This window comes from Cibotium barometz, chromosome 33 (assembly GCF_041138505.1).
Source record: "Cibotium barometz isolate CiBa-2024 chromosome 33, ASM4113850v1, whole genome shotgun sequence".
In the NCBI taxonomy this organism is placed as follows: Eukaryota; Viridiplantae; Streptophyta; class Polypodiopsida; order Cyatheales; family Cibotiaceae; genus Cibotium; species Cibotium barometz.
This window is the reverse complement of record NC_141078.1, coordinates 43,949,498-43,976,713: the sequence shown is the minus strand read 5'-3', so window position 1 is coordinate 43,976,713 and position 27,216 is coordinate 43,949,498. Positions and strand designations below refer to the sequence as shown.

Below are 27,216 nucleotides of genomic sequence, written 5' to 3'. Positions count from 1 at the left end.
AATGAAAGAGGTTCAATTTGCTGATTTTGACCTCAATTTTGAAAACCCCCAAATTGTAAGCAAAGCAACATGCCCAATTTTTTCAATTTGTCCTGAAATTGAGAAATCCCCCAAATCGCCTGAACCCTTCACCACATGTACTGGAGTGTCTGCAAAATTGTAGGTGACCTGCACTGAAATGGCTGTAGAATTTTGTATTTGTGTTTGAACAAAAATGTGTACAGAGAATACCTTCAGGCAATGGCAGCACATGTGAAGCAGGTGGTAGGCGGGGAGCACATAGGCGAATAGAGCTGACGGGCTAGCAGTCTGGCCAAGGCGTTGGAGGGAGCCAGCGGGGCGGCAGAGGGCTGTCTGTAGGCCCAGCTGGAGCTAGAGCTGGAGCGCACTGAGATGATGGGGGGCGCGTATCTGCGCCAGCTGGAGAGCAGGGTCGACGTTGAGGAGCAGACGGGGTCCTCGTATGCGGCGCGCAGAGCTGACAAGGCAAGTGTTGGGCCAATCAGAGGCAGGCGCTGGGCAGGTGTCGGGCCAATCAGAGCGTTGGGAAAGTGTCGTGCCACCGGGGGTTTGAGCAGCAGGGAGCCGTCGGAGGTGCACCAGAGAGGCGAAGGTCGTGGCGGACGGAGGTACAGGGCAAGCGCGCAGGTGCGGACGGAGGTGACGGCTCCAAGGGACCAGCGGCGGCAGGCCCGCTTTGGGCGGCTGGAACAGAAGAGCGACGGACGACGAGGACGGGAGGTGTACGCGGGCGTCGGGTACGCATGAGAGTCGACGGCCGGAAGGGAGCGTTGACGGATGGTCGGGGCCGGAACGCAGCAGCGTCGGAGTGGGTGTGGTGCTGGGCGGCGGCGGCCGTAGGAGCACTATTGCCGCCAGTTGGGCAAGGCGGTGCCGCCCGTCGCGAGCTGAGCGGCGGTGGTGGGCTCCCCACTAGTGCCGTCGGTTCTGGGCGGCAGAGTCGGCCAAGTCCGGCGGATAGAACCAGTGCACGGACGGAACCAGGCAGTCCGGCGACGGAAAGACACAGTGTCGACGGAAATTCGCAGGTGCTGCTTCTCCACAGGCAGAATTCCAGGGCCAGCTCCCAGCTCCTAGCTCTGATACCAATTGTTGGGTGTTGGACTCACACACTCACACACACAAATCTGCACATTAGGGTTAGGTGCAGGATAGAAAGAAAGAAAGAAAGAAAGATTTTATTAACGTCTTCCAAAAGACCGAACTCGGCCTATGAGACAAATCGGAGTACCTGTATGGGGTATCCTCTGTCATCCCAACAAAATGAAAAAGTACTGAATAAAAAAGCTGAATTTGGGTGTGCAGGGGATGGAGCTCTATTACTAGGAGAATGCAAAGCTATATGCATGGAGTATACAATCATGATATGCAACCTAGCTAGCTCCATCCTGTACCATACTGGGGGTATAAAATGGTATACATCAGTGAAGGGGGTGTCCACAGCTCCCTGAAGAACATGCCTGGGTGTGCTCTGAAGCGAGCCAGTCGCTCCGCACCCTCTCTGTGAAACTGAGCTCTGATCTCTGTCATCTCTCTCTGGTATAGGCGTGGTGTCCGAAAGCCAGGTGTCCTCTGTCTCCTGCGGGCTCTAAGTGTCTCTGCTCTCTGGAGAGTAATCCCCTGCCGTGTAGAAATGAGAGAGAGAGAGAGAGAGAGAGAGAGAGAGAGAGAGAGCCAAAGGTGTGGTATCCACAAAATGCAAGTCAACCCTTGCATGTGTGCCACATCCATATAATATAGAAGTATAAAATATTATATGTTAGAGTGTCCTTTCACACTTGATGTCCAAGGGGAAAAACCACATGGGAAAAAGTGCCCTTGGTTAAGCCCTGTTCACACATAGCACTACCATAAGTGAGCATATGCCTACAATTGCAAAGCAGAGAACTATCAAGGATCAACTGGCAGATTACAGGGCTTGCAAGAGGAGGTTTGGAAGAGCCAATGCTTTGGCAGATCGCTTCACCACTGATCCATGTGTATAGTGGGAGGACTATGGGGCAGACACTCCAGAGTTGCAACAATTGGCCATCAAGATTCTGAGCCAGGTGGTCAGTTTGTATTGTTTGGAGCAACTATGGAGCTCATTTAGCCATGTCGCTTCAAAGAAGCGAAACCGGCTTGGCACTCAAAAGACCAATGATCTAATTTTTGTGAGTGCCAATTTGCGTCTTCTTGAGCGAAATGAGAACCCCCAATCTTGGAAGCATTGGTCAGAGGAGGATGAGAAGGGTTCAGAGGGCAGAGGAGCATGCCAGTTTACCGCCTACGCCGATAGCTACTTTGGGCGAAGCAAGGGATAGCGGCTCCAACGACTTTCTAGATTATGATGATTTGGGCTCAGACGATGTGCATCTCTCGCAAGTTTGAGTCTACTCATGAGTTCCAAACTTGGCTGATGTATTTGCATTGTACTTTCTATTCTTAATTCAACAAGAAATTGACTTCATCTTGAGGTGTCCTTTATGCAAATTTGAGAAAGTCTCGCTGTTGAGTTTGTAATTACTAGTTTTTGGTTCTATAGTTTAATTTATCAAGTATATGTGCCGTTTCCTAGCCGTTCCGGTTTCTCGCGGTTGCCGTTTCCGTTTCCGAGGGGGGTGCCGTTTTTGTTTCCGTTTCCCGTTTCTGGTGACTATGGTTTAGGCATCTATTTACTGGAGCTTCATCATCACAGAGAGGTATTGCTGAGGCAGCTCTTTGAGAGACAGAGCCGGCGAGACGCCTCTCAAACCTCCATCACAGATTTCTTTGTGTCATAGTCACTGATTAGTGTGTTTTGAGAGGAGCAGCAGTATGACCAGCCAGGTCCATGACAGCCTGCACAGACCCGTGATCCTTTGGCTCCACGTACACAGGGTGTCACTAGTGAGCATGCGTTATCCCTTCTGAGAGCCGACGCCCTAGGTCTCATCCCTCCACCTGACAGCTGCAGATCTAGGATATCAAACAATCATAGAGGGGAGCCACTATGTCTACTTTGTGTTCTATTCTGGAGGATGGTATCACTGTATGATCACACATAGTCATCATGTAGTCACATGTATACTTTACCTTATGTAACTAGTTTCGTACAATTTTTTTTTCTTTCCATGGTTCAATATCCATTGCACTACTTTTTTGGTCTCATAGACCCTCTTGACCTTTTGAAGACGTCAATATATATTTCTTTCTTTTTTACTCCCTCTCTCTCTCTCATGAGGGATTTGGCCCACTCTCCAGGATCGTTGACTTCCTGGACTAGCGTTGCCTAGGGCTCTTCCTGCCCGAGCTCCATAGACAGAGGGACACCTTAAAAACACTTTGACCTATTTTATGCTACCTTGGATAGCTGTAAAACAAGATCAGCACCAAGGGGGGTTCCCAGGCACCCTCTTTGGACATAGAGCAGCAATGAAGTAAACTCGGAAAAAGAGAAAAGAAACCGTGTTTGAAAAAAAGGACGAATACGAAGAATGCAATCTTCCTACTGAACAAGCTCATTGGTTCAAAATACGAGTTGGGTGTCTTTACTTGCACCAACTTATGTTCATATCAAGCTCTATCTTTTGGTTGATTAGCTTGTCTTTTGGTCTTTTATCATGTAGAATTCTCTTTATTGATTATCTTGTTATCTCTGCATGTTTCATTTTCTATTTATAATTTATAGTCACATTGAGTCTTGACAAAAAGGAACTAGTGATGTTGCAGATGGTGAACATGATCATCCGGCTTATCAAATGCAAGGACTGATGGAAAGTGCTACGATCGAGAGCGATGACACTTGCTTTTCATCTCTAGTTTTAAATGCTACCTCCATAAATGTTGAACTTTATTATAACAAAGCTGTGAATTACACCTTGATGGTGACATTTGTATCCTTCTTTGGGCTGTATTCTAGACCAAAAGATGATATCAATTTTGACTTGATATTGGATTTATTTATTTTTTGTTGCTGGGCAATTTAAAAAAGCTTTTGGCATTGCATGTATGGTTTGATTTGAAGAATTTCCTTTACAGTTTTTCTTCGGTAGATTTCCTTCTTGCAGGTTTTGTGCTTAATGAAACAAATGGATCACAGCAACACACAATCGGTAGAATTCTTCCTCCTCTCTCTTTCTCATGTTTGTTGTTTTCAATTTATGCCTTACCTTCCGTTTTTCTTTTCAATTGTTAGTATGATAGACACGTTTCTACTTGTTGCTTGAGCTCATTGTTGTCTGTGTTCTTCTAGGGGGCTGCCAAAGGTTCTCTTCTCATGATAGGACAGCAAGCCATCATGGATGCATACTTATGCCTTCTGCATTTGACAGCAGGCATTCTTGTAGGTGAGCTATTAGGATCATAGGAGCATTTGTATGTTCTGAAAAGAGATTTTAGTTTATGCTGTTGGAGTGTTTGTGTGAGATAAAGTTTGAAACTTAATAAATGTTATTCTGATGTGGTGTGGATCAAGTGTTGGCCATAGATAAGTCCGTACACTTAACAGATTCGGCCATTGGCCACTCATATTTGGAGATCTCATTCACAAGGGTACTTGTGTGAAAGAAAAGATACTGCAAACTAGTTGTTAAACAGAACGGGTTGAGTTGGTGCCTCTACAAGGCTCGAGGAGCCTAGGCAAGTATGTTCTTGTAGAGATGCTACCCTGGAGTGCTATGTGGCCATTGTGATGTGTTGAGGTGTTCTTGTTGGATGGTCTGTGTGAGAGAGAGGGGCCTGCTCTGTTTGGGGATACTGACCAATTCGCGACCACCTCCCTTGTTGGCACGGATTGCTAGTCCGGAGAGACTGGCCGAAGGTGCAACGGGAAGGGAAGCGAGAGTTAGTCCGGAGAGACTAGCCGTGTCTTCTGGGTATAGTTTGGAGCCGGAGAGCTCTAACGTAGGCCCTTCATCACTTGATTGCCACGGCTTCAAAGGGGGGTGAAATATGCTAATTACTCCATGCTGAAGAAATCAGTTCACGGGTTAGAGAACGTAGTTTCTCCAGAGATTTTGGTGGACTTGATAGAGCCACCAAAGATACCACATGAACCTGAAAAGATTCTAGGGTATCGTGACAGACAAACCCGACATAAAGTGTACCAGGAGAGGTACTTGTTAAATGGACAGACAAGGATGAGGAGGCAGCTACTTGGGAACGCCGTAGTGCAATTTCCAAGAGGTTTCCCCAGTTTGTTTTCAAGGACGAAAACTCTTCTTAAGGGGGGAGTAATGTCACGTAGGCTGTAACGCCTGTGACCGACGGCAGACCGGATGGCCAGACGGGGCTTTAGCGTCAACGCCTCGGCGAGGACGTGGCCATCCGGGGTTCGGTGGGAGAGGACGCCCATGCGGAGTCATGGGCGGCCAGGCTAGTATGGACGGCAGGCCACACACTATATAGCCTGGGGGATGAGGGGCAATCCTCATTCTTCCTGTGTGGTTGGGTGGTGAGCCAAAGGCCGTCCCCTCCTGTGGTAGCACTCGTAGTGGCGCTACGGTGATCTAACATCAATGTCACGTAGGATGTAACGCCTGTGACCGACGGCAGACCGGATGGCCAGACGGGGCTTTAGCGTCAACGCCTCGGCCGGAGCGCCGAGGACGTGGCCATCCGGGGTTCAGTGGGAGAGGACGCCCATGCGGAGTCATGGGCGGCCAGGCTAGTGTGGACGGCAGGCCACACACTATATAGCCTAGGGGATGAGGGGCAATCCTCATTCTTCCTCTGTGGCTGGGCGGTGAGCCAAAGGCCGTCCCCTTCTGTGGTAGCACTCGTAGTGGCACTACGGTGATCTAACAAAGGGCTTTGAAACACTTTCTCCCGTACACTTGAGCTGCATCTCCACCACAAAGTGATGGTCTTCTCTTTGCAAAAGAATCTCCACACTTAATAGAGTAGCTTGAGCCTACCTGTCTTCTTGCTCTCAAGCTCTAAGTGTTGTTTCTCCCTCTCACAAAATGATTATGGAGTTCTTTCTTCTTACATGTACATAAATGAAGTTCTTACCTGTCCTCTCGCATGTGCATAATGAGGATAGCTAGCCTCTTTTTGTAGTGAAGTTCTCTCCCCCTTTTCAAAAATAGAAAAAGATGGTCTAAAAGTGCATCTCCCTCTTGAAAATAGAAAGAGATTGTAATTAATGAGTGTGCATGAGAAACTTTCTTAATAGCTCCGTCCTCAAAATAGAAAGAGATGGTCTAATCTTCTTTTTTAAAATAGAAAGGGATGGTGACCCTCTTTCACTTAAAAATAGAAAGTAACTTAAAAATAGAAAGTCATGGCTCTTCACAAGTAAGTGATAACGAAACTTCTAAAATGGGTTTGCATGTTTAGCTGAAGGGAAAGTTGCTGAGCTGGCATGGGCGAGCAGATTCGTCGCCACATCATCAGTTTTTTTTTTTTTGGGGGTTTTGGTTTTGTTTTTTTTCGGGGGTTTGTTTGGTGCCTTAGGGGTTTTTGACCGTTTTGATTTTGATTCCGACCTCCATTTTCCCAAAAGATGAAGTGAATGCCCTTAAATTAGAGCTTCCCCACATCCTCCATGAGTAGGTCCAGGCAATGGGAGGCGCAAGAAGTCCATACAATGGATGGGAACTCTGCCTCTACCAAGCGTCTCCTTTTGCGGCAATTGGACGCATTGTCCGTGATGACTTGAATGACGTTTTCTTGCTCGAGCTACATGTAACACAATGGCAAATGGACGAGTCATGACATTCTTTAGAAGTTTGAACATAAATAAAACTTAAATGGCAATACACATAGACTCGTCATTCAAATTTCACCTCTATGATGGCTTGCCGGATATGACGATAGATTAAGTCGCCCGATGTTCTTTGTCCCGCCTTTCCGGTATCCAGAGCGCCTAAGAAGTATGTGCCGAGTGCATGACAGAAGGATATTCAAGATCTCTCTCTTCTTTTGATCACTCCATCCATTGGAGAGAATAGAGCAACCATACTTCGTCCATCCTTCGCGGGGCAGGGCTGTGAGTTTGTCGTTGATCCTCTTCCCCTCGTCATCAAGCGTGGTGGCATCTCATGGTATATGTGATACCATACCAATCGCCATGGGATGGTCCCACCTCCACAATGTCCTTCACCATCTTGTGCCCCTTGAGCACATGGAAGGAGAGATTGCAATCGATGACCGTGCGTTCAGTCTTCTCATTTGCGGCTTTCATCTTCATCTTCACATATGTGAGGTTGTTTATGTTTGCACCGATGGCGGTTTGTCTCATTGCCGGAGAGCTCTCTTCCCTTGGCCTCTTTGATTGGAAGTTGGAGCCACTCGAGGCAAAGCTGGTGCCCGATGCAGTGGGGGAAGGACTCACCGAATTGGAGGCTTGAGACATGGAAGCTCCTCCACGTCTACATTTACCTTGGTTGTGGATTCACGAGTATTTCTTCAATATACCATCCCCAATTTCTTGAGGAATCTCCTTGCACGGCGCAACATCCCCCCAAGCTTGGACACGTGTTAGGAGCCTCGTGATGCTACTTGTGTTACCCTCCCCGCAAAAGTTGCACTTTCATTTCCATGACCCAGAATCGCTGGTAGATTTCTCACCCGTGGTGGTATATAAGAAAAAAGCCGCATGCTTTTCCTTTCTTTTGGTCCTTGTTTCCATTGGAGACTAGAGGAAAGACTCAAAGACAAAGAGAGAGAGAAATGAAATGAAATGTTATATTAACGTCTTCAAAAGGCCAAAGTGACCTATGAGACCAAAGTTACAACCATGTGACATCTGATACACTATCTGGAAAAGAAAAGAAAGGACTGAAGATAAGTATCTAGCCCTACAATACATCAGTAGGGAGCATACGGAAGCAGCAACTAGGGAGAGTGGGAAGCTAATGCTACTAGTCAAAATGGGGTGCATGAGTACATGGATACATGAATACATGAATATGGGGGAGTACAAAAGTGACAGTGAATACAACAGTATATGGCTGGAGTGGTAATCATCCTAGGAGCTCTAGCATGGGTCTCTGCCGGATGGCCTGGATATCTGCCATAGTGAGATGCCTGGTCGGACGAGCCCGATGTCTCGCAATGATGCTCTGAATCCTCCGGTGTAGGCACCGTCTCTGATGTAAGGATCTGTGAACCCTCGGGCGTCTGGATTTGCCCAACTGGATAGCTCTCTCAACTAGAGTCCCACGGGGTGCCCACTGTTGGGCTGTCGGCTGTGTCCCCTCCCGGGTAGTCCCTCTAAAGAAGTCAGTAATTTGTCTCTGTGTGGACTCCCTTCCAGTCGGGTGTCTGCTCCTCATCATAATGGACTCTCTGAGCTTGCGGATCTCTAGGAGATAAAAACCCAAGCACCGCTAATCACAATAGTCCATGACTCTAGCCAGTGGTCCAAATCCCTCTCTGAAAAGGCAATGGTAGCGCCCTCGAATCTCATAATATGCTGTGCAGCAACAGATGTAGTGCTTCTCCGTCTCTGGCTCTATCCAACAAATCTGACATATTCTGTCCCCTGGAGGTATGCCTCTAAATCTGCCTGTCTCTATCTCTAACTGATGTGAAGAGGTGCGGATCTGCCCAATGGCGCACCTCAATCCATGAGACAAATGGGTATCCATGTAGCTCGGTCTAAGTATAAAGCCATCCTTAGTGGTGCGGAGAAGATGGTCTCTATAGAAAGCCATCTTCGTCCCTAACTGTGAGGGCTCTAGCTATGTCCTCCTAGTGTCCAACTGAATGAGGTCCTGTCTGATGACTCTACTAATCTCAGAATGTGTTAAGGTGAGAGAGGGTGCCTCTAATCTTAGAATGTGTTACTGGAAGGGTGGAAGTCTGTCTAAGCTGAACCCGTGGAGCTCAAACTAGGATGCTATCTGCGCATACCAACATGAAGTGTCTCCCTCCATGGCTAGCTGATGAGAGGACTCTAAAGCAAGTCGTGCATACCGGTGTCCAGGAAGCTCCCAGGTGCTATGAATGAAGGACACTGATCTGGCAAGAGCCTCGACTATGATCGGTGGTGCTCCCATCTCGGCTCGGATAATCTCATGGGGTACCGCGGCCTTAGCCCGAATCATCTTGGAGATCATGGACACAAGTGGTCTCTCCATCGATCTCCATCCATCGTATGTGTGTCCTGATCGACTGTGACGATCTGTACTCCATATAGCATAGCCGATGTGACCAGCGTGTCAAAAAAACACAGCTTAGTGCGTGGCTCGTGAAAGTGTACCTGTGAGCACATCCTCTCTAGACCTCCTAGTGCTGCATATCCTCTAGTCAATCTGGCCTCTGCTGCCCCCCTCATGGAAAATGTGGGCCCAGTGAACACCACTCCAAGATATGTGTATGAGTCAACATACTCCACTGTCTCCTGCCCATATGTGACAAGAGAGAGAAAGAAAGAAAGAAAGAAAGAAAGTTATATTAACGTCCATGGGAGGCCGAATCCGACCTATGGGACAGATCAGGTACATCCATTTACATTCCACTCTGGGTATTGATGCCAAAGTGGCATAAAACTGAAAAAAAAATAACTCAAAATGAACTCTTAAGACTCTTAAGAGTTTAAATTACAATGGGTTCTATTGCATCTAGTTCGAAATTGAGATTCAAAATAAAAATAGCTATATTTCATCCATGGATGGATTTGCTCTACGGAATTCTTTAATGATTGCTTGTCCTCCTCTGTATATTGCCCATTTGCCATTCTTTCTTGCTTCTTTAACTTTATTCACCTCTGCCGATTTGTTCTTGAGTTGTAGCGGAGTGAGTTCATCAGCTATCCATACCTTTGTCCCTTGGAGAGACCTTGTTTGCTTCATCACTGCTATTTTCTCGTTGTTGTCTATATAGGAGACTTTTGCCTGTGTACCCTTTACTATAATAGAGATAGGGTCTCCTAAGTCCACGAAGGGGACTACTTTGCTCAGTTGTGCTGTAAGTACATCTGTATCTAATATGTAGTCTTCTCGAAGCTCTTGAGCTATGTCTGCCCTATCCCAGCCTTGAGGAAGACCACCGACTCTGATTACCTTTTTGTTACTTTCCATTCGTTCCTTTTCTTTGACCGCTGATATGACTTCTTTAACAAAATCTTGTGAGTTAACTGAATTTACCTTTGAAACATGGTTTGTCATTTCTGTTTGTAGTGTTGTAGGTATGGGTCCTTCTCGTGCTTCCTCTTGCTTCGTCTTCATGGCTTGCACTTGCACTTTCAGTTCGTTGATTTGTTCATCTTTCTTGATAGTCTCGTGTTTCAGTGCTGCTAATTCTCCCTGGAGTTTCTTCAGTTCTTGCATGAGGTAGGCTTCCCATGGTGTCGGCTTGCTCACGGGTGGAGGAATGGGCGGTAATCGTGAAGCGGTGACTGAGGCAAAAGACTTCTTACTTTCCATGTGTTGCTGCTGATAAAGGAGAGGGCTGTTGGTGGAACGAGTCCCCCCTCAAGGGTACCCTCTCCCCTTTGGGGGAGACTCAAAAAATGCGACCTACAAGATGCTCAGCTACTACAGGTGCAGGGGAGAGTTATGTTGCTGCCTTGGGGGCCTGAGCGAGGGAGGGTGGGTGGCTGGGTGGGTGCGTGGGTGGCTGGGTGGGGAAACGGCGCGATGAGCGAGGGTGGGTGGGTGGGTGGGTGGGGAAACGGCGCGATGGGTGGGTGGGTGGGTGCGTGCGTGGGTGGGTGGGTGGGTGGGTGAAGCGAAGAGAGAGACGACGGGTGGGAAGAGAGAAGCGAAGAGAAAGGGGGGGGGGGCGCGAAATGCAAGCAGAGAGAAGCGAAGATTGAGACGGCGGGTGGGAAGAGAGAAGCGAAGAGAAAGGCATGAGCAAGGGTGGGTGGGGAAAGGGGGCGAAATGCAGGCAGAGAGAAGCGAAGAGAGAGACGACGGGTGGGAAGAGAGAAGTGAAGAGAAAGGGGGGGGGGGAGCGAAATGCAGGCAGAGAGAAGCGAAGAGAGAGACGGCGGGTGGGAAGAGAGAAGGGACGAGAGAGACGACGGGTGGGAAGAGAGAAGCGAAGAGAAAGGGGGGGGGGGGGGGCGAAATGCAGGCAGATAGAAGTAAAGAGAGAGACGGCGGGTGGGAAGAGAGAAGCGAAGAGAAAGGCCTGAGCAAGGGTGGGTGGGGAAAGGGGGCGAAATGCAGGCAGAGAGAAGCGAAGAGAGAGACGGTGGGTGGGAAGAGAGAGGCGAAGAGAAAGGGGGGGGGGGGGGGGGGGGGGCGAAATGCATGCAGAGAGAAGCGAAGAGAGAGACGACGGGTGGGAAGAGAGAAGCGAAGAGAAAGGGGGGGGCGAAATGGAGGCAGAGAGAAGCGAAGAGAGACGGCGGGGGAGAGAGAGAGAGAGAGAGAGAGAGAGAGAGAGAGAGAGATTTTAAGCGCCTACTAAATACCCAATGGGCCTATGAGACCAAAGTGATACAATAATGTCCATGGCATATCTCATCATGGAATGGAAAATAAAACAAAAAGAAAACATAAACATATCTATCTCACTTGGGTGATACAAAACTGTCCATGGAAACTCATCATGGAAATACTAAGAGCATAGAAACATGAGAGCAGCATCAGCTCCGAGTAGATGGTATACCACTCTCCAAAATATCAAGCATGGGGCTAATGAGTATGGCCGAGAGGTCTCCCTCAGCTATGTCACGTGGAGCATGTCGTGGACCTAGAGCTGATGAGGTGATCATGGTCAACGGGGGGGGGCCGGGGACGTCGGGCACGTTGGAATGCGGAGGCTCGGTCCGAGGTAACTCCTCTCGGGCGAGATAGGTCCGGAGCAGCTCATGGAGGGTCCACAAGATCCACTATATCGGTGTCCTCCACCTCCTGGGTCCGGAAGAAACTTAAAAGTTGAGAGAGAGAGAGAGAGAGAGAGAGAGAGAGAGAGAGAGAGAGAGGCTAGAGCTTTAGCTTGACTTGAGAGAGAAAGAAACTTTTATTAACATCTTCAAAAGACCACTAGGGATGTAGTGCACGTTTAGGCAGGTGGAAGCTTTGCTATGGAGGATCGAATGGATCCATAGTGTGCAAAGATGAGGGAGAGAGTTGGAAAGAGAGATGAAAGTACTCAAGGGAAAGCAAATCACACGATACAATGAAGATTCTATTGATTCATATAACCTCCACCAAATACATGTATTTATAGGCTTTTTAGCCTTATTTTTTGACTCAATCAAATCTAGACTAAGTCTCCTAAGTAACTTGCAAACACACTTGCAAACACACTTGCACAATATCAAATCCAATCCTAAAAGATTGTTCACACCCAACAAACAAACATAAATATGCTACTACTCTTATAAGGAGTGTTCACACACTATGGCTACAAGTTTGCCCTTTGACTTTGAAATCCATACAATGATAAATGGCAGGAGAATATATGTTGTCTCCAATAAATCCCCCTACAATAGATGTTCGAACGCCTAGAGACTGATACAATGCATGATACATAGATATTCTAACCAGTGATAGAAGATACATATCTAGATACATTAGAGATCTAATACCCATAAGATGGATACAAATCCTGGTTGGAGGTTGCCTTTCGAATGTTAGGCCAAGAGGTCCTTGGTAGCAAGAGTAGCCTAAAAACCATAATGGTTCTCAACACAAGAACCCCCTATGCTTGGATGAAGGGATTCAAAGCACACACAAAGAAAGATTGACATCACACACTGATTATTACATCTCATTTCGGCAGGGTATCCCACACACACATTATTTATTCATATTTTGGGGGACTACCGGGTAGAGAACCCTTGGCGCTCACACGCATAGAAAACTTAAATGAAAATGTCGAGGAAGAGGGATCTCCCCTCACTCGAAAGAGTGTCGATGACGAGATGCCTTTTACGACGTCGTTTCCATGCATTGACTGCATCACTCCCACGCTTGAGATAATTTGTTGAAGCATATGATGATGATGATGACCTTGATGACTTGGTGAAGCTCATGCTGACGAAGATGCCTGTGATGATGACAATGATGGCCATAAAAACTGTCGTGAAAAATTCCACATGGCTAAATACAATCACTTCCATTTTTATCTCCACGTGAGCACGCTATTAAAAGCCTTAGTATTAAGGCTTAAAGCTTTTATAGATAAGGATGGCAGGTGCAGCGAAAAAATGGCCGAGAGCAAATAAAGTAAAATAAAATTTTTAAAGGCTTTATCTCTGGTATGTGGCTTAGGCAGGTGGATCATGTCGGCAGCTGGTCGATACAGCAGGCGACGACAGTTTGAACACGGTGATCATATGGACAGCAGGAGGTTGATGTCAGTCAGCGGCGGGAGCAGCGGCGGTAGTGGACGGCTTCAATGGGCAGCAAAAGGTCAAGCACTTCAGTAGTGAACGGCTACCCTGTGGCGGATGAGATCAGCATATGGAGATGGTGCTATGAAGAGATTAAGCAAGGCGCCTTCTCTTGTGCAGGGCCCAGGTGGAACAGAAGGGCTGCAACGTTAAGCGTTGTCCGACGCTTGCCAACGAGCTGAGCTGTAGAGGGAGCTGTCTTGTACAGTGTGGCAACTGTTGGGTGTATGATGGCTCCTATGATGGAACCGTGGGAGACGCAAGATCACCGGGGGCAGCAAAATGCAGCATCAGTGCTAGTGAGAGATAATGAAGAGACGGCACGAAACTATAGATGTACTGTTGGCACTGTTAGCGTAGATGAAAAAAGCTCTGATACCAATAGGCAGGTGGAAGCTTGGCTATGGAAGATTGAATGGATCCATAGCGTGCAAAGACGAGAGAGAGAGAGAGAGGGAGTTGGAAAGAGATATGAACTCAAGGGAAAGCAAATTGCACGATACAGTGAAGATTCTATTGATTGATAAAACCTCCACCAAAAACATGCATTTATAGGCTTTTTAGCCTTATCTTTTGACTCAATCAAATCTAGACTAAGTCTCCTAAGGAAACTTTCTACACACTTGCACAATATCAAATCCAATCCTAAAAGGTTGTTCATGTTGGAAATAAGTGCACACTAGGTGTACTATTTCTCTAGTCTAGTTTCAGTTGAGTCTTTGTGTCTTGAGTCTAGTGCCATGTGGCACCTCTACATTTATCCCATAAGTGAGTCTACTCAATCTTGTACTTCTCACCTATAAATTGTAGGTGTCACATCAATGAAAGTATCAATCTTGTGTCTTGTCTACACTCATCTCAAGGTAACTCTTTGTCTTTCATTTGTTCCTGTTTCATTTCTAGTTTTGCTCTTGCTTTCATATTTTCTACAGTTCACACCCAAACACACACAAATATGCTACTACACTCATAAGGAGTGTTCACACGCTATGGCTAAAAAGCCTTATCTTTTGACTCAATCAAATCTAGACTAAGTCTCCTAAGGAAACTTTCTACACACTTGCACAATATCAAATCCAATCCTAAAAGGTTGTTCACACCCAAACACACACAAATATGCTACTGCACTCATAAGGAGTGTTCACACGCTATAGCTACAAGTTTGCCCTTTGACTTTGGAACCCATACAATGATAAATGGCGGGAGAACATATGTTGTCTCCACCAAGAGAGACTCAAGAGCTTGAGAGAGGGAGAGCTTGAGAAGCCTCATATAGTAGAGAGTTGACTCAAACAACCATAAACAGCTAGGCACAACAGCAATAAAAAAAGGCCCAAAAAAAAAAACGGCTCCGTGGTGCAACAGTCGAATCCAGCAGACGTACCGTATTAAAACGGTACGGACCGTACCGTACGGTGCAACAAAATGAAGATGCAAAAAAAGCGGCCCACTTTGGTTTCAAACCGATAGTTTCGTACCGTCCCGGATTTTCTGGGCCTATGATGTGGTACGCATCCCAGAGACAACTATGGTGTATGTAAATCTGGTTATGGCTGCAGCCTGCATGGTGTCAATGAGTTGGGAGGTGAGGGCGGCAAGGGGAACTGATGGGTCCATATCTACCAGACCACGATCAATGTTGTTGTCATATATGTGGTCACATTTGTGTGTGAAGTGGATTTTAGTATAGTAGGAGGTGGGTGGGGGTGGTGGTGGGCTGGGTGGTGTACAGGCAATGGAGAAGGAGAGGTAGGCGTGTTTGGCTCCAAGAGGACATGCGGGGATGGTGAACTCGGAGATGAGTGAAGCAAGCTCATGGAATCCCATAATATAATGCACTGTGCTCAATCCTTCACTATATGGGAAGCTTGTGAGTCCGTCGGATAGGGGCCACTATGCCATCCTGTTATAAATAACGAGACCATGCCAAGAACCCAACACTTGGAGGTGCCTCCCATATCTAATGACAGCTCCAAGGTCTTGAGAAGCCTGCTGCAATCTTGTGGCCTCTTGGTCAAGTACCCAATGAGGAGAACTTCACGTAGTCCCAACATGGCTGAGATCTCATCAGACAATGATGCATAAAGGGACTGCTTCCGCTCCTCTGCCTGAGTGGTTAGGCTGTCCTGACTATCCTGTATAGCATATCGCGAAGTATCTGGTGCAAAGTAGCAAACCGCCACATGTATGTATCTGGTGGATGTAACCTGCAGCCTAACCCACATGTATGTGGCATCCTCATCCCGCCTGACTATGCTGATCATACCCTGAAGGTGCGACCTAAATAGGACTGCTACTCCCCTGACCCCCATACTCCTCATGTCCTGCGGGTATGCCCACGGTAAGCTGGTATCCAGCGACACAAGGCAATCCCATCTCCGAGCTCAGCCTCCCACATCTGACCACAGAGTCCTATTACAGTTCCAGGCTGCCATCTCTTGATGCGTGTAGTCTCATAGACCCCACACCCCTATTTAGGGGCAGGGTGCCTCTCCATAATGATGACTCTCCCATCTCGGTATACTGCCCACTTCCCTTACGGGCTGCCATGACCTTCTCCATTGCGGCCTTCCTGTGTGCCACCTGTGTCGGGTTCAGACCCTCGGCCAAGTAGAGTTTCTCCCCCTTCAAGGCTACCCTGTTATCTAAAAATGCTTGGTGATTTCCTAAGTCTGGGAAATGGAGGACAAGGTGGACATGGTCAGGTGGTATCCTTTCCTGCTCTCCATACATCCACAACTGGCCTTCGGTTTCTTGCATAGCTCCAAGGCATCTGCCTTGGGTGAGCTATCCTCTGCCATACCTGTGACATGAATGTGTAGGGCCTTAGTCTTCCTCCACTTCTCTTTTTCAAGTGTCTCATGTATAATGTTCCACTTCTCTTCCACTATGATTGATGTTTCTTGACCACTGCTGTCTGCTCCCTTCTCCGCTTCATGTTTTACTATGTCAGCCCATCCTTGCACAAATTCTTCTTTTGTTGCTACCATACTCTCTTGAATCTTTGCATCCACACTCTTGGTAAGCTCTTCCATGTGTTTGAGTTCCCCCTCCTCCTTAATAGCGCCTTGGCATTCTTTGAGCTCGTATGTGAGACATTCCACTTGCTCTTTCAGTCAGCTCACCTCACTGGAGAGCTTCCCAACCTGTAAGGTATGGGCTTCCTTCATTTCCCCCAATGCTTTCTCATAGGAGTGCTCTTGGATCCCCATTATGTCCCGGATTGCCTTAAGGCCATCTTTGAGTAGTGAGCCCAGAACTGTTTTCTCTGTGCATGCACTCAGGTGTGTTTCCATCTGACCGATAAGACTGTTCAGCTGTTGGGATGGGCCATCCCATTTCCCTGACCTTTGTGGCATTCTATTCAACTAGGTGGGCACAGTTTCAGAGCCCCATTCAGAGAGAGGATTATGTTATTGCCTTGGGGGCCTGAGCAAGGGTGGGTTGGGAGAAGCGAGGCGGGGAAGGGTGGGGGGTGCAGGTGGGGCAGCGAAGAGAGAGAAAAAGGCAGCAAAGAGAGAGAGAGAGAAATGAAATGTTATATTAACGTCTTCAAAAGGCCATAATGACCTATGAGACCAAAAAGTTACATCATGGTAGATCTGATACAATGTCTGGATAAAAAACCAGAAAATGAAAAATAAAGATGATACTATTGGCACCTAGAAAATGAAATTGGAACTGGAAGGTAAACAGAAACCCTTATAGGGTGTGAATATAGTGGGGGGCGGGGGGGGGGGGGGGGGGGGGGGGGGGGGGGTACGCTATGGAGGTGAGTGGAGTGCAGTGAGGGGATACAATATCATGTGGGACGGGGGGGTACACTATGGAGGTGCCTCCATCTCATAATATGTGCCGCATCGGACGCTGGCGGATCTCCTCAATATCCTCTGTGGGTCAGCACCCTGACTGGGTGTCCCGCATGTCTTGCAAGAATAATCCGAATCCGCCGCTACAACCTCCGTCTATGCTGTCTATGCTGGGATGCCCTCCTCCGTAGTCGTGGGCGTCTGGACCACCCAAGCTCAATCGCACGATCAATCAGTGTACCGCGGGTGTGGGCGGTATCCATGTCCTGCTGCTGCTGTGGTCCATCTGGCGCAGTGATGGCTGGACTAAAGAAGTCTGTAATGTGCCTCTGAGTCTGGCTCTCTGTGCGCCTAAGCAGGCTATCTCTATATCTCCGCAGCCCAAGCAAGAACAATCCCTGGTACCCCATGACTCTGGAAAGTGGTCCAAAACCCTCTCTGAATAAACAATGGAAATGACCACGTATCTCATAGTATGCAGTACAATGGCATATATAATGCAGCTCTGTCTTTGGCTCCCCATGGCATACTCGACATATCCTGGCCTCAGCTGGTATACCTCTATATCGGCCAATCTCAATCTCAAGCTGGTGTGAGGATGTGCGAATCTGACCAATAGCACATCGTACCGCATAAGACAAGTGTACATCCATGTAACTGGGTCTGATCACAAAACCATCTGCTGTGTGAATGGAAAGTTAATTAGGGTTAGAGATTCATGTGTGCGAGACATACAAAGAGAGAACAAGGGAGAGAGAGAGAGAGAGAGAGAGAGAGAGAGAGAGAGTTGTGGGGATAAGTCAACTCAATAGCATTGAGTGTGTGACTCCCCTATCACACATGTATATTGCACTAGTACACATAGTGCACTTAGTACATTAAAAGTACTAAGTGTACTATGTACTATAACTTATGGGCGTGTACACACTATAAGGGTGGGCATAGTGCCTTTACCCCAACAACCTCCCACTTAAAGGCAAAGTGCCCTTAAGTAAAGGAAAAGAAAAATCAGCATGTACATGATAATATACAAGGCCATATCAAGGCTGAAACTGGCCTCATCCAATGCCCATCAAGTGTCTGCAATGAGCAAACCGCTCCGGAGGCAAACTTTTTGTCAACAGATCAGCCAGGTTGTCATCCGTATGAATCTTAACAAGCTGAATTTGCTTGTTCTCTATCACCTCTCTGATGAAGTGATACTTCACATCCACATGCTTCGTCTTTGCATGAAAGACAGGGTTCTTTGCCAACTGGATGGCACTCTGACTGTCACAATGCAACAATGGAATATCCCTTGTATAACCCAAATCAACCACTAACCGAAATAGCCATAATGCCTCCTTGCAAGCCTCTGTGGCTGCAATATACTCGGCCTCTGTAGTAGATAAGGCAGTGCACTTCTGCATCCTGGATATCCATGACACAGCACCTCCTGTGAATGTAAACACATAACCGGTAGTAGACTTCCGGTTATCTGGATGACCGGCATAATCCGAATCCGTGTAACCATGCACTAATGCATCCTGTTTGCCAAAACAAATGCACATATCCTGTGTGCCCTTCAGGTATCTCATGACACCTTTCACTGCTTCCCAATGCTTCTTGCCAGGGTTGGCCATGTATCTAGAAACCACTCCCACTACAAATGCAATGTCCGGCCTAGTAGCAACCATGGCATACATGAGACTGCCACAAGCTGAAGCATACGGAATCTTGGCCATATCAGCCCTGCCACTATCTGACTGTGGGCTGTCCATAGCACTGAGTTTCACATATGGAGGCAAAGGAGTACTAGTCTTCTTCCCCCCGTCCATATTGAACCTCTGCAAAACTTTGCCAATGTATTCCTTCTGAGACAAATACAACACATGCTGATTTCTGTCCCGAAGTATCCGCATACCCAAAATGTGATTTGCATCACCCAAATCCTTCATATCAAAGGTTTGATGCAGCCTCTGCTTCAAGGCATCCATCTCCTTACGAGATTTCCCGGCAATCAACATATCATCAACATACAAGATGAGGATCAATAGACTGCCATCCAAAGCTTTCTTGGTGTATAAGCAGTGATCTATGTCACTTCTCCTGAATTTCTAGGATTTCATGAATGTATCAAATTTATGATACCATTCCCTTGGTGCCTGTTTGAGCCCATAAAGACTCTTTTTCAGCTTGCATACAAGCTTCTCCTTTCCACTTACTGCATAACCCTCTGGTTGTTGCATATATATCTCTTCATGGAGATCACCGTGAAGAAAAGCAGTCTTCACACCCATCTGAATCAAGTCCAGATCATCATGTGCAACCAAAGCTAACACAGCTCTAAGTGTGGTCATTTTGACCACTGGAGAGAAGATCTCCTGAAAGTCCACACCATATTCCTGCTTGAAGCCCTTAGCCACTAACCTGGCTTTGTATCTTGGCATTGCATCTGGTGCAACTTTGAGCCTGTAAACCCATTTGCATGGCAAAACCTTCTTGCCTGTAGGCAAATGCACCAACTTCCATGTTCCATTTTTGTGCAGAGAATCCATCTCTGACTTCATGGCACGCTCCCAAAGAGCCTTGTCTGTCCTCTGTAAAGCCTCCTTATAACATGAGGGCTCCCCACAGTCAGTGAGCATCAAGTAGTCAACCCCTGGAACAAACCTGTTAGGGGCTCTGGAGGGTCTTGTGGACCTCCGTAGCCAATGACCATCATTTGCAGGTTGCTGTCCAGCCTGCATATCACCTATTGGTGGCTCCTGTTCCATGCCATAAGGCTGAAAAATCATGCCCGGTATCTCCTCTAACTGTGGTATATCCATAGGGATATCTTCTGCCATCTCTGGCTGTCCATTTGGACCATTTTCAGCACCATTTAAGGGCTGGTTTTGCTGCTGTAATGGCTGATTTACAGCCCTTGGTTGTTGTCCATGATGTCCATCATCATCAAAGATGACTCTGCTAGGCTTCTGTTGCCTTGCAGGCTCCTTATACATTCATGTTTCATCAAAAATGACATCATTGCTGCGTATAATCTTTCTATTCATGGGATCCCAAAGGCTTCAGCCCAAAAACCATGAGGTAATGCAGCATGTGACAACATAGAACGGACCTTCTCCTGAATGGTCCTGTTCATCCTCTCTGCTGTCCCGTTTTGTGGAGGATCATAAGGAGTAGAGAGCTCCCTCTTGATGCCTTTAGCATCACAAAAGTCCTGAAACTGTTTGGACATATACTCTCCACCATTGTCGGAACGCAAAGCTTTCAGTGTTTTGCCAGTTTGATTCTCAACAAGAGCAACAAACTTCTGAAACACTGAGAATGTATCACTCTTCAAACGAAGAGGATAAACCCACACCTTGCGTGTGGCATCATCTATGAAAGACACAAAATATTTTGCCCCTCCCAAAGAAAGCTGAGGCATCTCACATACATCTGTATGCACAAGCTCTAACTGAGCATCTTTCTGTCCAAGAGCTTTCTTGTGGGGGCACTGCAGTTGCGTGCCATATATACAATGCTCACAAAACTGAAAACTTGAGAACTTTAGAGAAGGCAAGTAACCCAAACGAGACAATTGCTCCATTCCTTTGACACTCATGTGTCCCAACCGACTATGCCACATAGAAATTTCCGGCAGCTCGGTTGCATTTACATTAGCATGGTGACAAACACCTGCATGCATAAAGTAAAGAGTGTCCACCTTAGAGCCTCTGGCAACAACCAGTGAGCCCTTACTAATCTTCCACTTTCCACGACCAAATGTGGTAACATAATCAGCATCATCAAGCTGTCCAATAGAAAGCAGGTTCTTCTTGATCTCAGGCACATGCCTGACATCATGGAGCATAAGCTGTGAGCCATCTGAAAACACAAGCCTCACATCACCTCTGCCAAGAATCTTGCATGCATGGTTATCACCCAAATAAACCACTCCTGCATTGCCGGCAGTATACCTGACAAACAAGTCTGTGCAACCTGTGACATGAAAGGAGGCACGTGAATCAATGATCCATGAGTGCATACCATGACCACCTGTAAGAAGTGAATGGGCATCGAGTGAAGATGTAAATAGGACCTCATCCTCACTGTCACCTGCATGTGACACATTGATTTCTTCAATCTTGACTCCACTTTTGCCCTTTTGCTTTGCATCTTTGGCTTCATCTTTGTCTTTGTCTTTGCCTTTTCCCTTTTCCTTTTGATCATTTTTCCATTTGTAGCATTGCTTTTTGATGTGTCCCTTCTTGCCACAATAATGGCATTTCAAGTCCTTTTTGGAGCGGGACTTGCTCCTTCCCCGTTCTTGGCTTTTACCCCTTTGCTGGGATCTCCCACGTGCATTCATTGCATTGGACTTTCCAACGGAATTGTTCTTCCTGTTCATCTCTTCTTGAAGAAGAGCACCTTCCACATCTGCATATGACAACATAGCATTCGAATTGCTAGTGGCTGTCCTGAATGTGTCCCAACTCTCTGGCAAAGTGCATAAGAGAAAAGTGGCTTTGAACTCATCGTCCATTGCCAACTTTTGATTAATAACTTGGCTGACAATACCATTAAACTCATTTAGATGGGCTGCCATAGACGCCCCTTCCTTCATCTGAAGACCTATGAGTTTCTTCAACCAATACACTTTGCTTGAGGCACTTTGCTGGGCATACAAGTCCTGCAATCTTTGCCACATTCCCCAAGCTGTCTTCTCTTCACGAATGCTGAAAAGTAAAGAGTCTGACACAGACAACATGATAGTAGATCTTGCCAGCTCATCCATATCTTCCCACTCTTCAGCAATAAGAGAAGCGGGCATTACACCCCTTTCTTTGATAGGCTTGTGCTGCTTCTTCTGGAGCAACACATTATAGCACTGGGTTTGCCAAATATCATAGTTATGTGAGCCTTCAAGCTTCTTGATGTGAAGCAATGAAGAGCTCTCACCTGTGGTTGCCATAGCACACAAACTTGCACAAAGCTGTGCCAAATCTGTACCAGCAAGTACAGTAGCAATAAATGCTCTCCTGGCTGTCCAAATGAGTGAAAATCAAACTTTTACAGTCCCGAGCACTGCATACAACAGTCCCGAACAGAAATTGGGCAAAAGCCCCTTGACGGCAAGCTGATTTCTGAGGATTCAAGGCATAAAAGTCTTGCCTGCTGCTTTGCCAATCTCAACAAGCATACGATCTTGAAAAGCCCCTTGATTTAAGATCAATTGCTGATCATACATGGTACATTGACGCACATGAAGGCATCCAGAGTCTTTGCGATGCTTCCCCTTGGCCACATATACATCCAATACATGAAAGCCCCTTGATTTACAGGCACATTGAGTGCTTGTCAGGCATCAACACATTGCCCAAAGCATCAAATGCGATTGCCTGCATGCAAATCAATCCAATCGGCACAAAAGCCCCTTGATTTGCACTGCAATTTGTTGCAATTTTGCCCGAATGTGCGATTTCTCACATCATACAGCATGTATGAATGCTTAATTGCACAATTACATCAAAAGCCCCAAATTTCGACATCCAATTTCCTGCAAATTGATCCTGATTGTGACCAATGTCACCCAATTTTGCCAATTTTGCTCAAAAATTGAGCAATTCGGCACCTGTACCTGCTCAATTGATGATTGTACCTGCTCAATTGCAAGTCCCCAAAAAAAAATTGAAGCATGTACCTCTGAAATTTTCTGATTAATGTTGCAGAAAGGGAGGAGTCCTGCTGATGATGCTGCTGCTGCTGTGCAGGTTCTTGGAGGTGATCCTTGCTGCAGATTTGATGGCTGCTCCAATCAAGCTACTACCTTCCAAGCTAGAAGCAAAAGGAAGGTGTCGAGACCCCAAGCGCCGTGGTCGACGTAGTCTCCATTGAACACGAAGATGCGGGAGGGCGAAGGGGGGCCCGCCATGTCGAGGAGATGGACGAAATCATGGAATTGGCCATGCAGGTCGCCCACAAAGACCACAGAGCAGGTGGGCTTCACGGCCACGTGCAGGCAGTTGGGCTCGCGATGCAGGAGCTTGGAAGCCGAAAAGACAAACGAATCGATTACAGCCACGGGCAGCACAGAAGCCAGCTGCGATGCGGGCAACACTCGCGAGGCCGAGTCCAATTTGACTGTGAAGGCCCGTTTGTTGCCGCCGACTTCAAAGTTGCCGTCGCCTTCGCCTGTAGCCTTCTTTCACGAGCTCTTCTCGTCTGTCCTCGTTGCCGATAGTGAACAAGGGCCAGCGCTGCCTTCGCCTAGTGGCCAGGCGCCTGTTGCAAGCTGCTCACGCTGTCACGACTTGCTGCGAGCGTTGCTGCCCTGCACTATATGGCCTTCTGTCAGCGCTACAGCCTCCTTGTATTCAGCGCTTCAGTTTCCTTCCCCTTTGTGGTACGCTGTTGCTACTGTAACCTGCCCGCGTGACACTGCGTCCAATGCTTGGCTGCCTGTAGCAAGAATCGGCCGCTTCACTCTACAGCACATTCGACACCACCATTGTTGGAAGTAAACTGCACATGCAGAGAGCAGCAGAAATGGGAGAGTTAATTCGGGTTAGAGATTCATGTGTGGGAGACATACAAAGAGAGAACAAGGGAGAGAGAGAGAGAGAGAGTTGTGGGGATAAGTCAACTCAATAGCATTGAGTGTGTGACTTCCCTATCACACATGTATATTGCACTAGTACACATAGTGCACTTAGTACATTAAAAGTACTAAGTGTACTATGTACTATAACTTATGGGCTTGTACACACTATAAGGGTGGGCATAGTGCCTTTACCCCAACACTGTGAGCTGAAGAAAATGCTCTCTGTAGAAAGCCATCTTCGTGCCCAGCTCCTCACTCGGCTGTATCCATGTCCTCTTAATGTCCAGCTGAACTAAATCCTGACGGATGAGTCTGGTAATCTCTGTCCGTGTGAGAGTGCCTCCAGAGAATACTGGAAGGGAGGCAATCTGTCCATGCTAAAACCATGTGCCTGGAACCAAGATGTCATCTGTCCATACCAACAAGCCGTGTCTCCGTGTAAAGCTAACTGTCGGGAGGACTCAAGGGCGAGGCGTGCATATCTGTCTCGGGGGAGATCCCACAAGCCATGTATGTAGGAGACTGATCTCGTAAGAGCGTCAATCACCAGAGGGGCAGCCGCCAGCTCTGCTCGAATAATCTCATGAGGTACCAAGGCCTTGGCTCTAATAATCCTAGCAATCATAGATACCAAAGGCCTCTCCATACCTCTCCACCCGCCTGCGCTGTGATGGCCCACTGAAGGTTCCCATATCTGCACTCCATAAAGCATAGCTGATGTCACTAGAGTGTCAAAAAGCCAAAGTTTCGTTCGAGGTTCCTGAAACTGAACCTGCGAACACATCCTCTCCAAACCACCCAGGGCTGCATGTGCTCTAGTCAATCTGGTCTCTGCTGCTCTCCTCATCGAAAACACTCGCCCACTGAATACTACCCCAAGATATGTATATGCATCTGTATACTCCACAATCTCTTGCCCATATGTAAATGTGGGAGCTGATCGCCTAACCCACTGTGGCGTGGTGTTAAACACCAGAACCTTGGTTTTGCCAAGGTTGACAGACAATCCACTATCATGTGCAAACTCATGTAAAGCATCCAGATGACGCTGCATACCCTCAGGGGAGTCAGAGATCAACACAATATCATCAGCATATAACAATAGTGGGATCTAACGAGCAACCTTGCTTCACTCCTATAGTGGAGTGAACCAAAGTAGAGACCCCTTTGGGGTGCGTATCTGTCGTGCAACTGATCTATATAAAGCCATAATCCCCCATATGAGCTCTGTGGGGTTACCCCCATCTCCTGTAATCGCCTCATCAATCTGGCTCTGGGCACTGTATCAAATGCTTTGCGGAAGTCCACAAAGCTACAATAAATCCGTCGCCCATGCGACCTGCCCTCCTCAATAATGGCCCGCAGAGTCAAGATGTGGTCAAGAGTAGAGAAACCTCTCCTGAACCCTGCCTGTCCCTCTGCTCGAATGCCCTCTCTCTCTGCCCATCTACTCAATTGCTGCTCAAGAATGGATGCATACAATCGTGCTAGTGTGTGACCAATCATAATAGTGCGATAATTCCCTAGCTCCATAGGGTCCCCTGACTTGAAGATAGGCACGATGGTGGACATACTCCAAGTCTCGGGTAAGCCTTCACACATAGCACGATTGAACATCACTGCTAGAAGCTCTGCCAGCATGTCTCTCGCATGAATAAAGTGCTCAGCAACCAATCCATCATGATCATATGCTATCCCAGTCTTCATCCTATCAATGGCCTTCCTTACCATCTTTGCGGTAAAGAAAGTACATGTCTGTGGGCATGGTGCTGGCGGGTCAGGAAAAGGTGTTTGTCCAGGAACTGTATATAGAGATGCTGCATAACTACCCCAGACCTCTGTAGAAGTGATGGCCAAAGCAGGGGAGGACTCATGAAACAAACGCCAAGCCTCCCTCGAATCCTGGCTCAAGAACAGCTAGTATAATTCCTGCTCTAGCTGAGCAAGGAAGGCCCGCTTCTTCCTTCACACAAGGCGCCGGAAGGCAATACGTGACTGTCGGTGAGTAGTGACTTCCAAAGCAACCTCCCGCTGCAGTCGGGGGCTCTTGTCTCTCTGCACTCCTCATCATACCAGCTGTTCTGGGGCATACACCTAGAACGCTGTCTCTGTCCAGGCTGAGTATGTGGATATGCCTCTCTCGCCGCATCCTGTAAAGTCTCTGTCAGTATATGGGTCAGCTCCTCCAAAGGTCTCCCTGGCTCCTCTGTGTACAGACCTCTATAATTCCCATCTCTAGAGACAGCATCAGTCTCTGAAGTAAAAGTATATCGAGTGTGATCTGCCCCTCGTGTCCTCTGAGCTGTGGTAAAGTGAAAAGAGATGGTCAATGTCAACAATGCATGATCCACTACTACCCCAATGGGCCGAGATCCAACTGTGAAGTCCTCAATGCATGAAACAAAGCTCGGCATAGCCATAACATAATCCACTGTGCTAGCACCATGTCTATGTGGAAAGCAAGTAAATCCAGCTGCTGACGGAAACCTCTGCAAGCCATTAAGTATGGCCAACCCATGTGCAGTCCCCATATCTACCAAATATCTCCCATACTCTGTGCACTCCACATCCTGTGAGCGTCTGTCTAATTCCATATCCGGAGTGTCCAGCTCTCTCAGCATCTCCTCTGAGGTATCATAAAAGGCTGTCTAGCGGTTGCCCGTCCGGGCATTAAAGTCCCCTAACAGGATGATGTCTCCATCCCTAGAGAACTCCCATATGTCATCATCTAGCACAGAGAAAGGAGATTGCCCTCTAGGTGCTGCATATGTCGATGTACTAGGAGCAAAATAGCATATGGCAATATACAGGAATCTGCCTGTGTCGGCCCTCAGTCTCTCTCACCCACATATATCTGGCCTGATCATCTCTCCGAACGATGTGTAGAAGCGGTTGCAGCTCCTCCCTGAAAAGAACTGCCACCCCCCCTGATCTTCTACTACTGTGTACCGATCTCGTCCCTACTCTGCAAGCTGTCTCCCATCTGTATCCTGTCACCTGTGGCATCATTTGACCAGGGGCCTGGTGAGAGAGAGAGAGAGAGAGAGAGAGAGAGAGAGAGAGTTATATTAAACGCCTTCAAAAGACCCAGTGGGTCTATGAGACCAAAAGTGATACAATAGTGTCCATGTAATCTCATCATGGTACAAAAGAAAACAAAGACTAGAGCTATGAGCTGAGAATGTCAAATCCGAGAGAGAGAGAGAGAGAGAGAGAGCGAGAGAGTGAGAGAGAGGGATGTTGACTCCAAGTCATTAATTCTCTACAGAGTCTCTTTTCAATGCATTTGCGACAGCTGCTTTTTTTAAGTTTGTAATATTCTCGATATTTGAGATGAGATACCTCCTTGCTATTTGGAAGGCTAGGCGGCCACTGAACTCTGGTGAAGGCTGGGAAATAATGAGGCGTGAACTATCAGTTCTCTACTCCCGGTTCTGTATGGAACTCTTATCCTGTCAAATTGTTCTTCCTTAATTAGTTTGCTTTCAAGTGGTTTATTTCCAGATGTTCTCGAATCAGTTACACACCACTTTCTGTTGCTGAGGCAATTTTGGCTG

The 27,216-nt window shown here is 47.3% G+C and overlaps 1 protein-coding gene across 7 annotated transcripts in view; it reads left to right on the top strand.

Moving 5' to 3' along the window:
* The window catches only part of LOC147619615 (transmembrane E3 ubiquitin-protein ligase FLY2-like), a 92,935-nt gene that overhangs the window by 51,626 nt on the left and 14,093 nt on the right, over positions 1–27,216 (top strand). For all 7 annotated transcript variants that reach the window (XM_086773286.1, XM_086773292.1, XM_086773288.1 and 4 more), the window contains 4 exons: positions 3,712–3,875; positions 4,035–4,094; positions 4,235–4,328; positions 26,928–27,095. In XM_086773286.1, the coding sequence (XP_086629412.1) occupies positions 3,712–3,875; positions 4,035–4,094; positions 4,235–4,328; positions 26,928–27,095 (486 nt within the window). The remainder of the gene's footprint in view (positions 1–3,711; positions 3,876–4,034; positions 4,095–4,234; positions 4,329–26,927; positions 27,096–27,216) is intronic.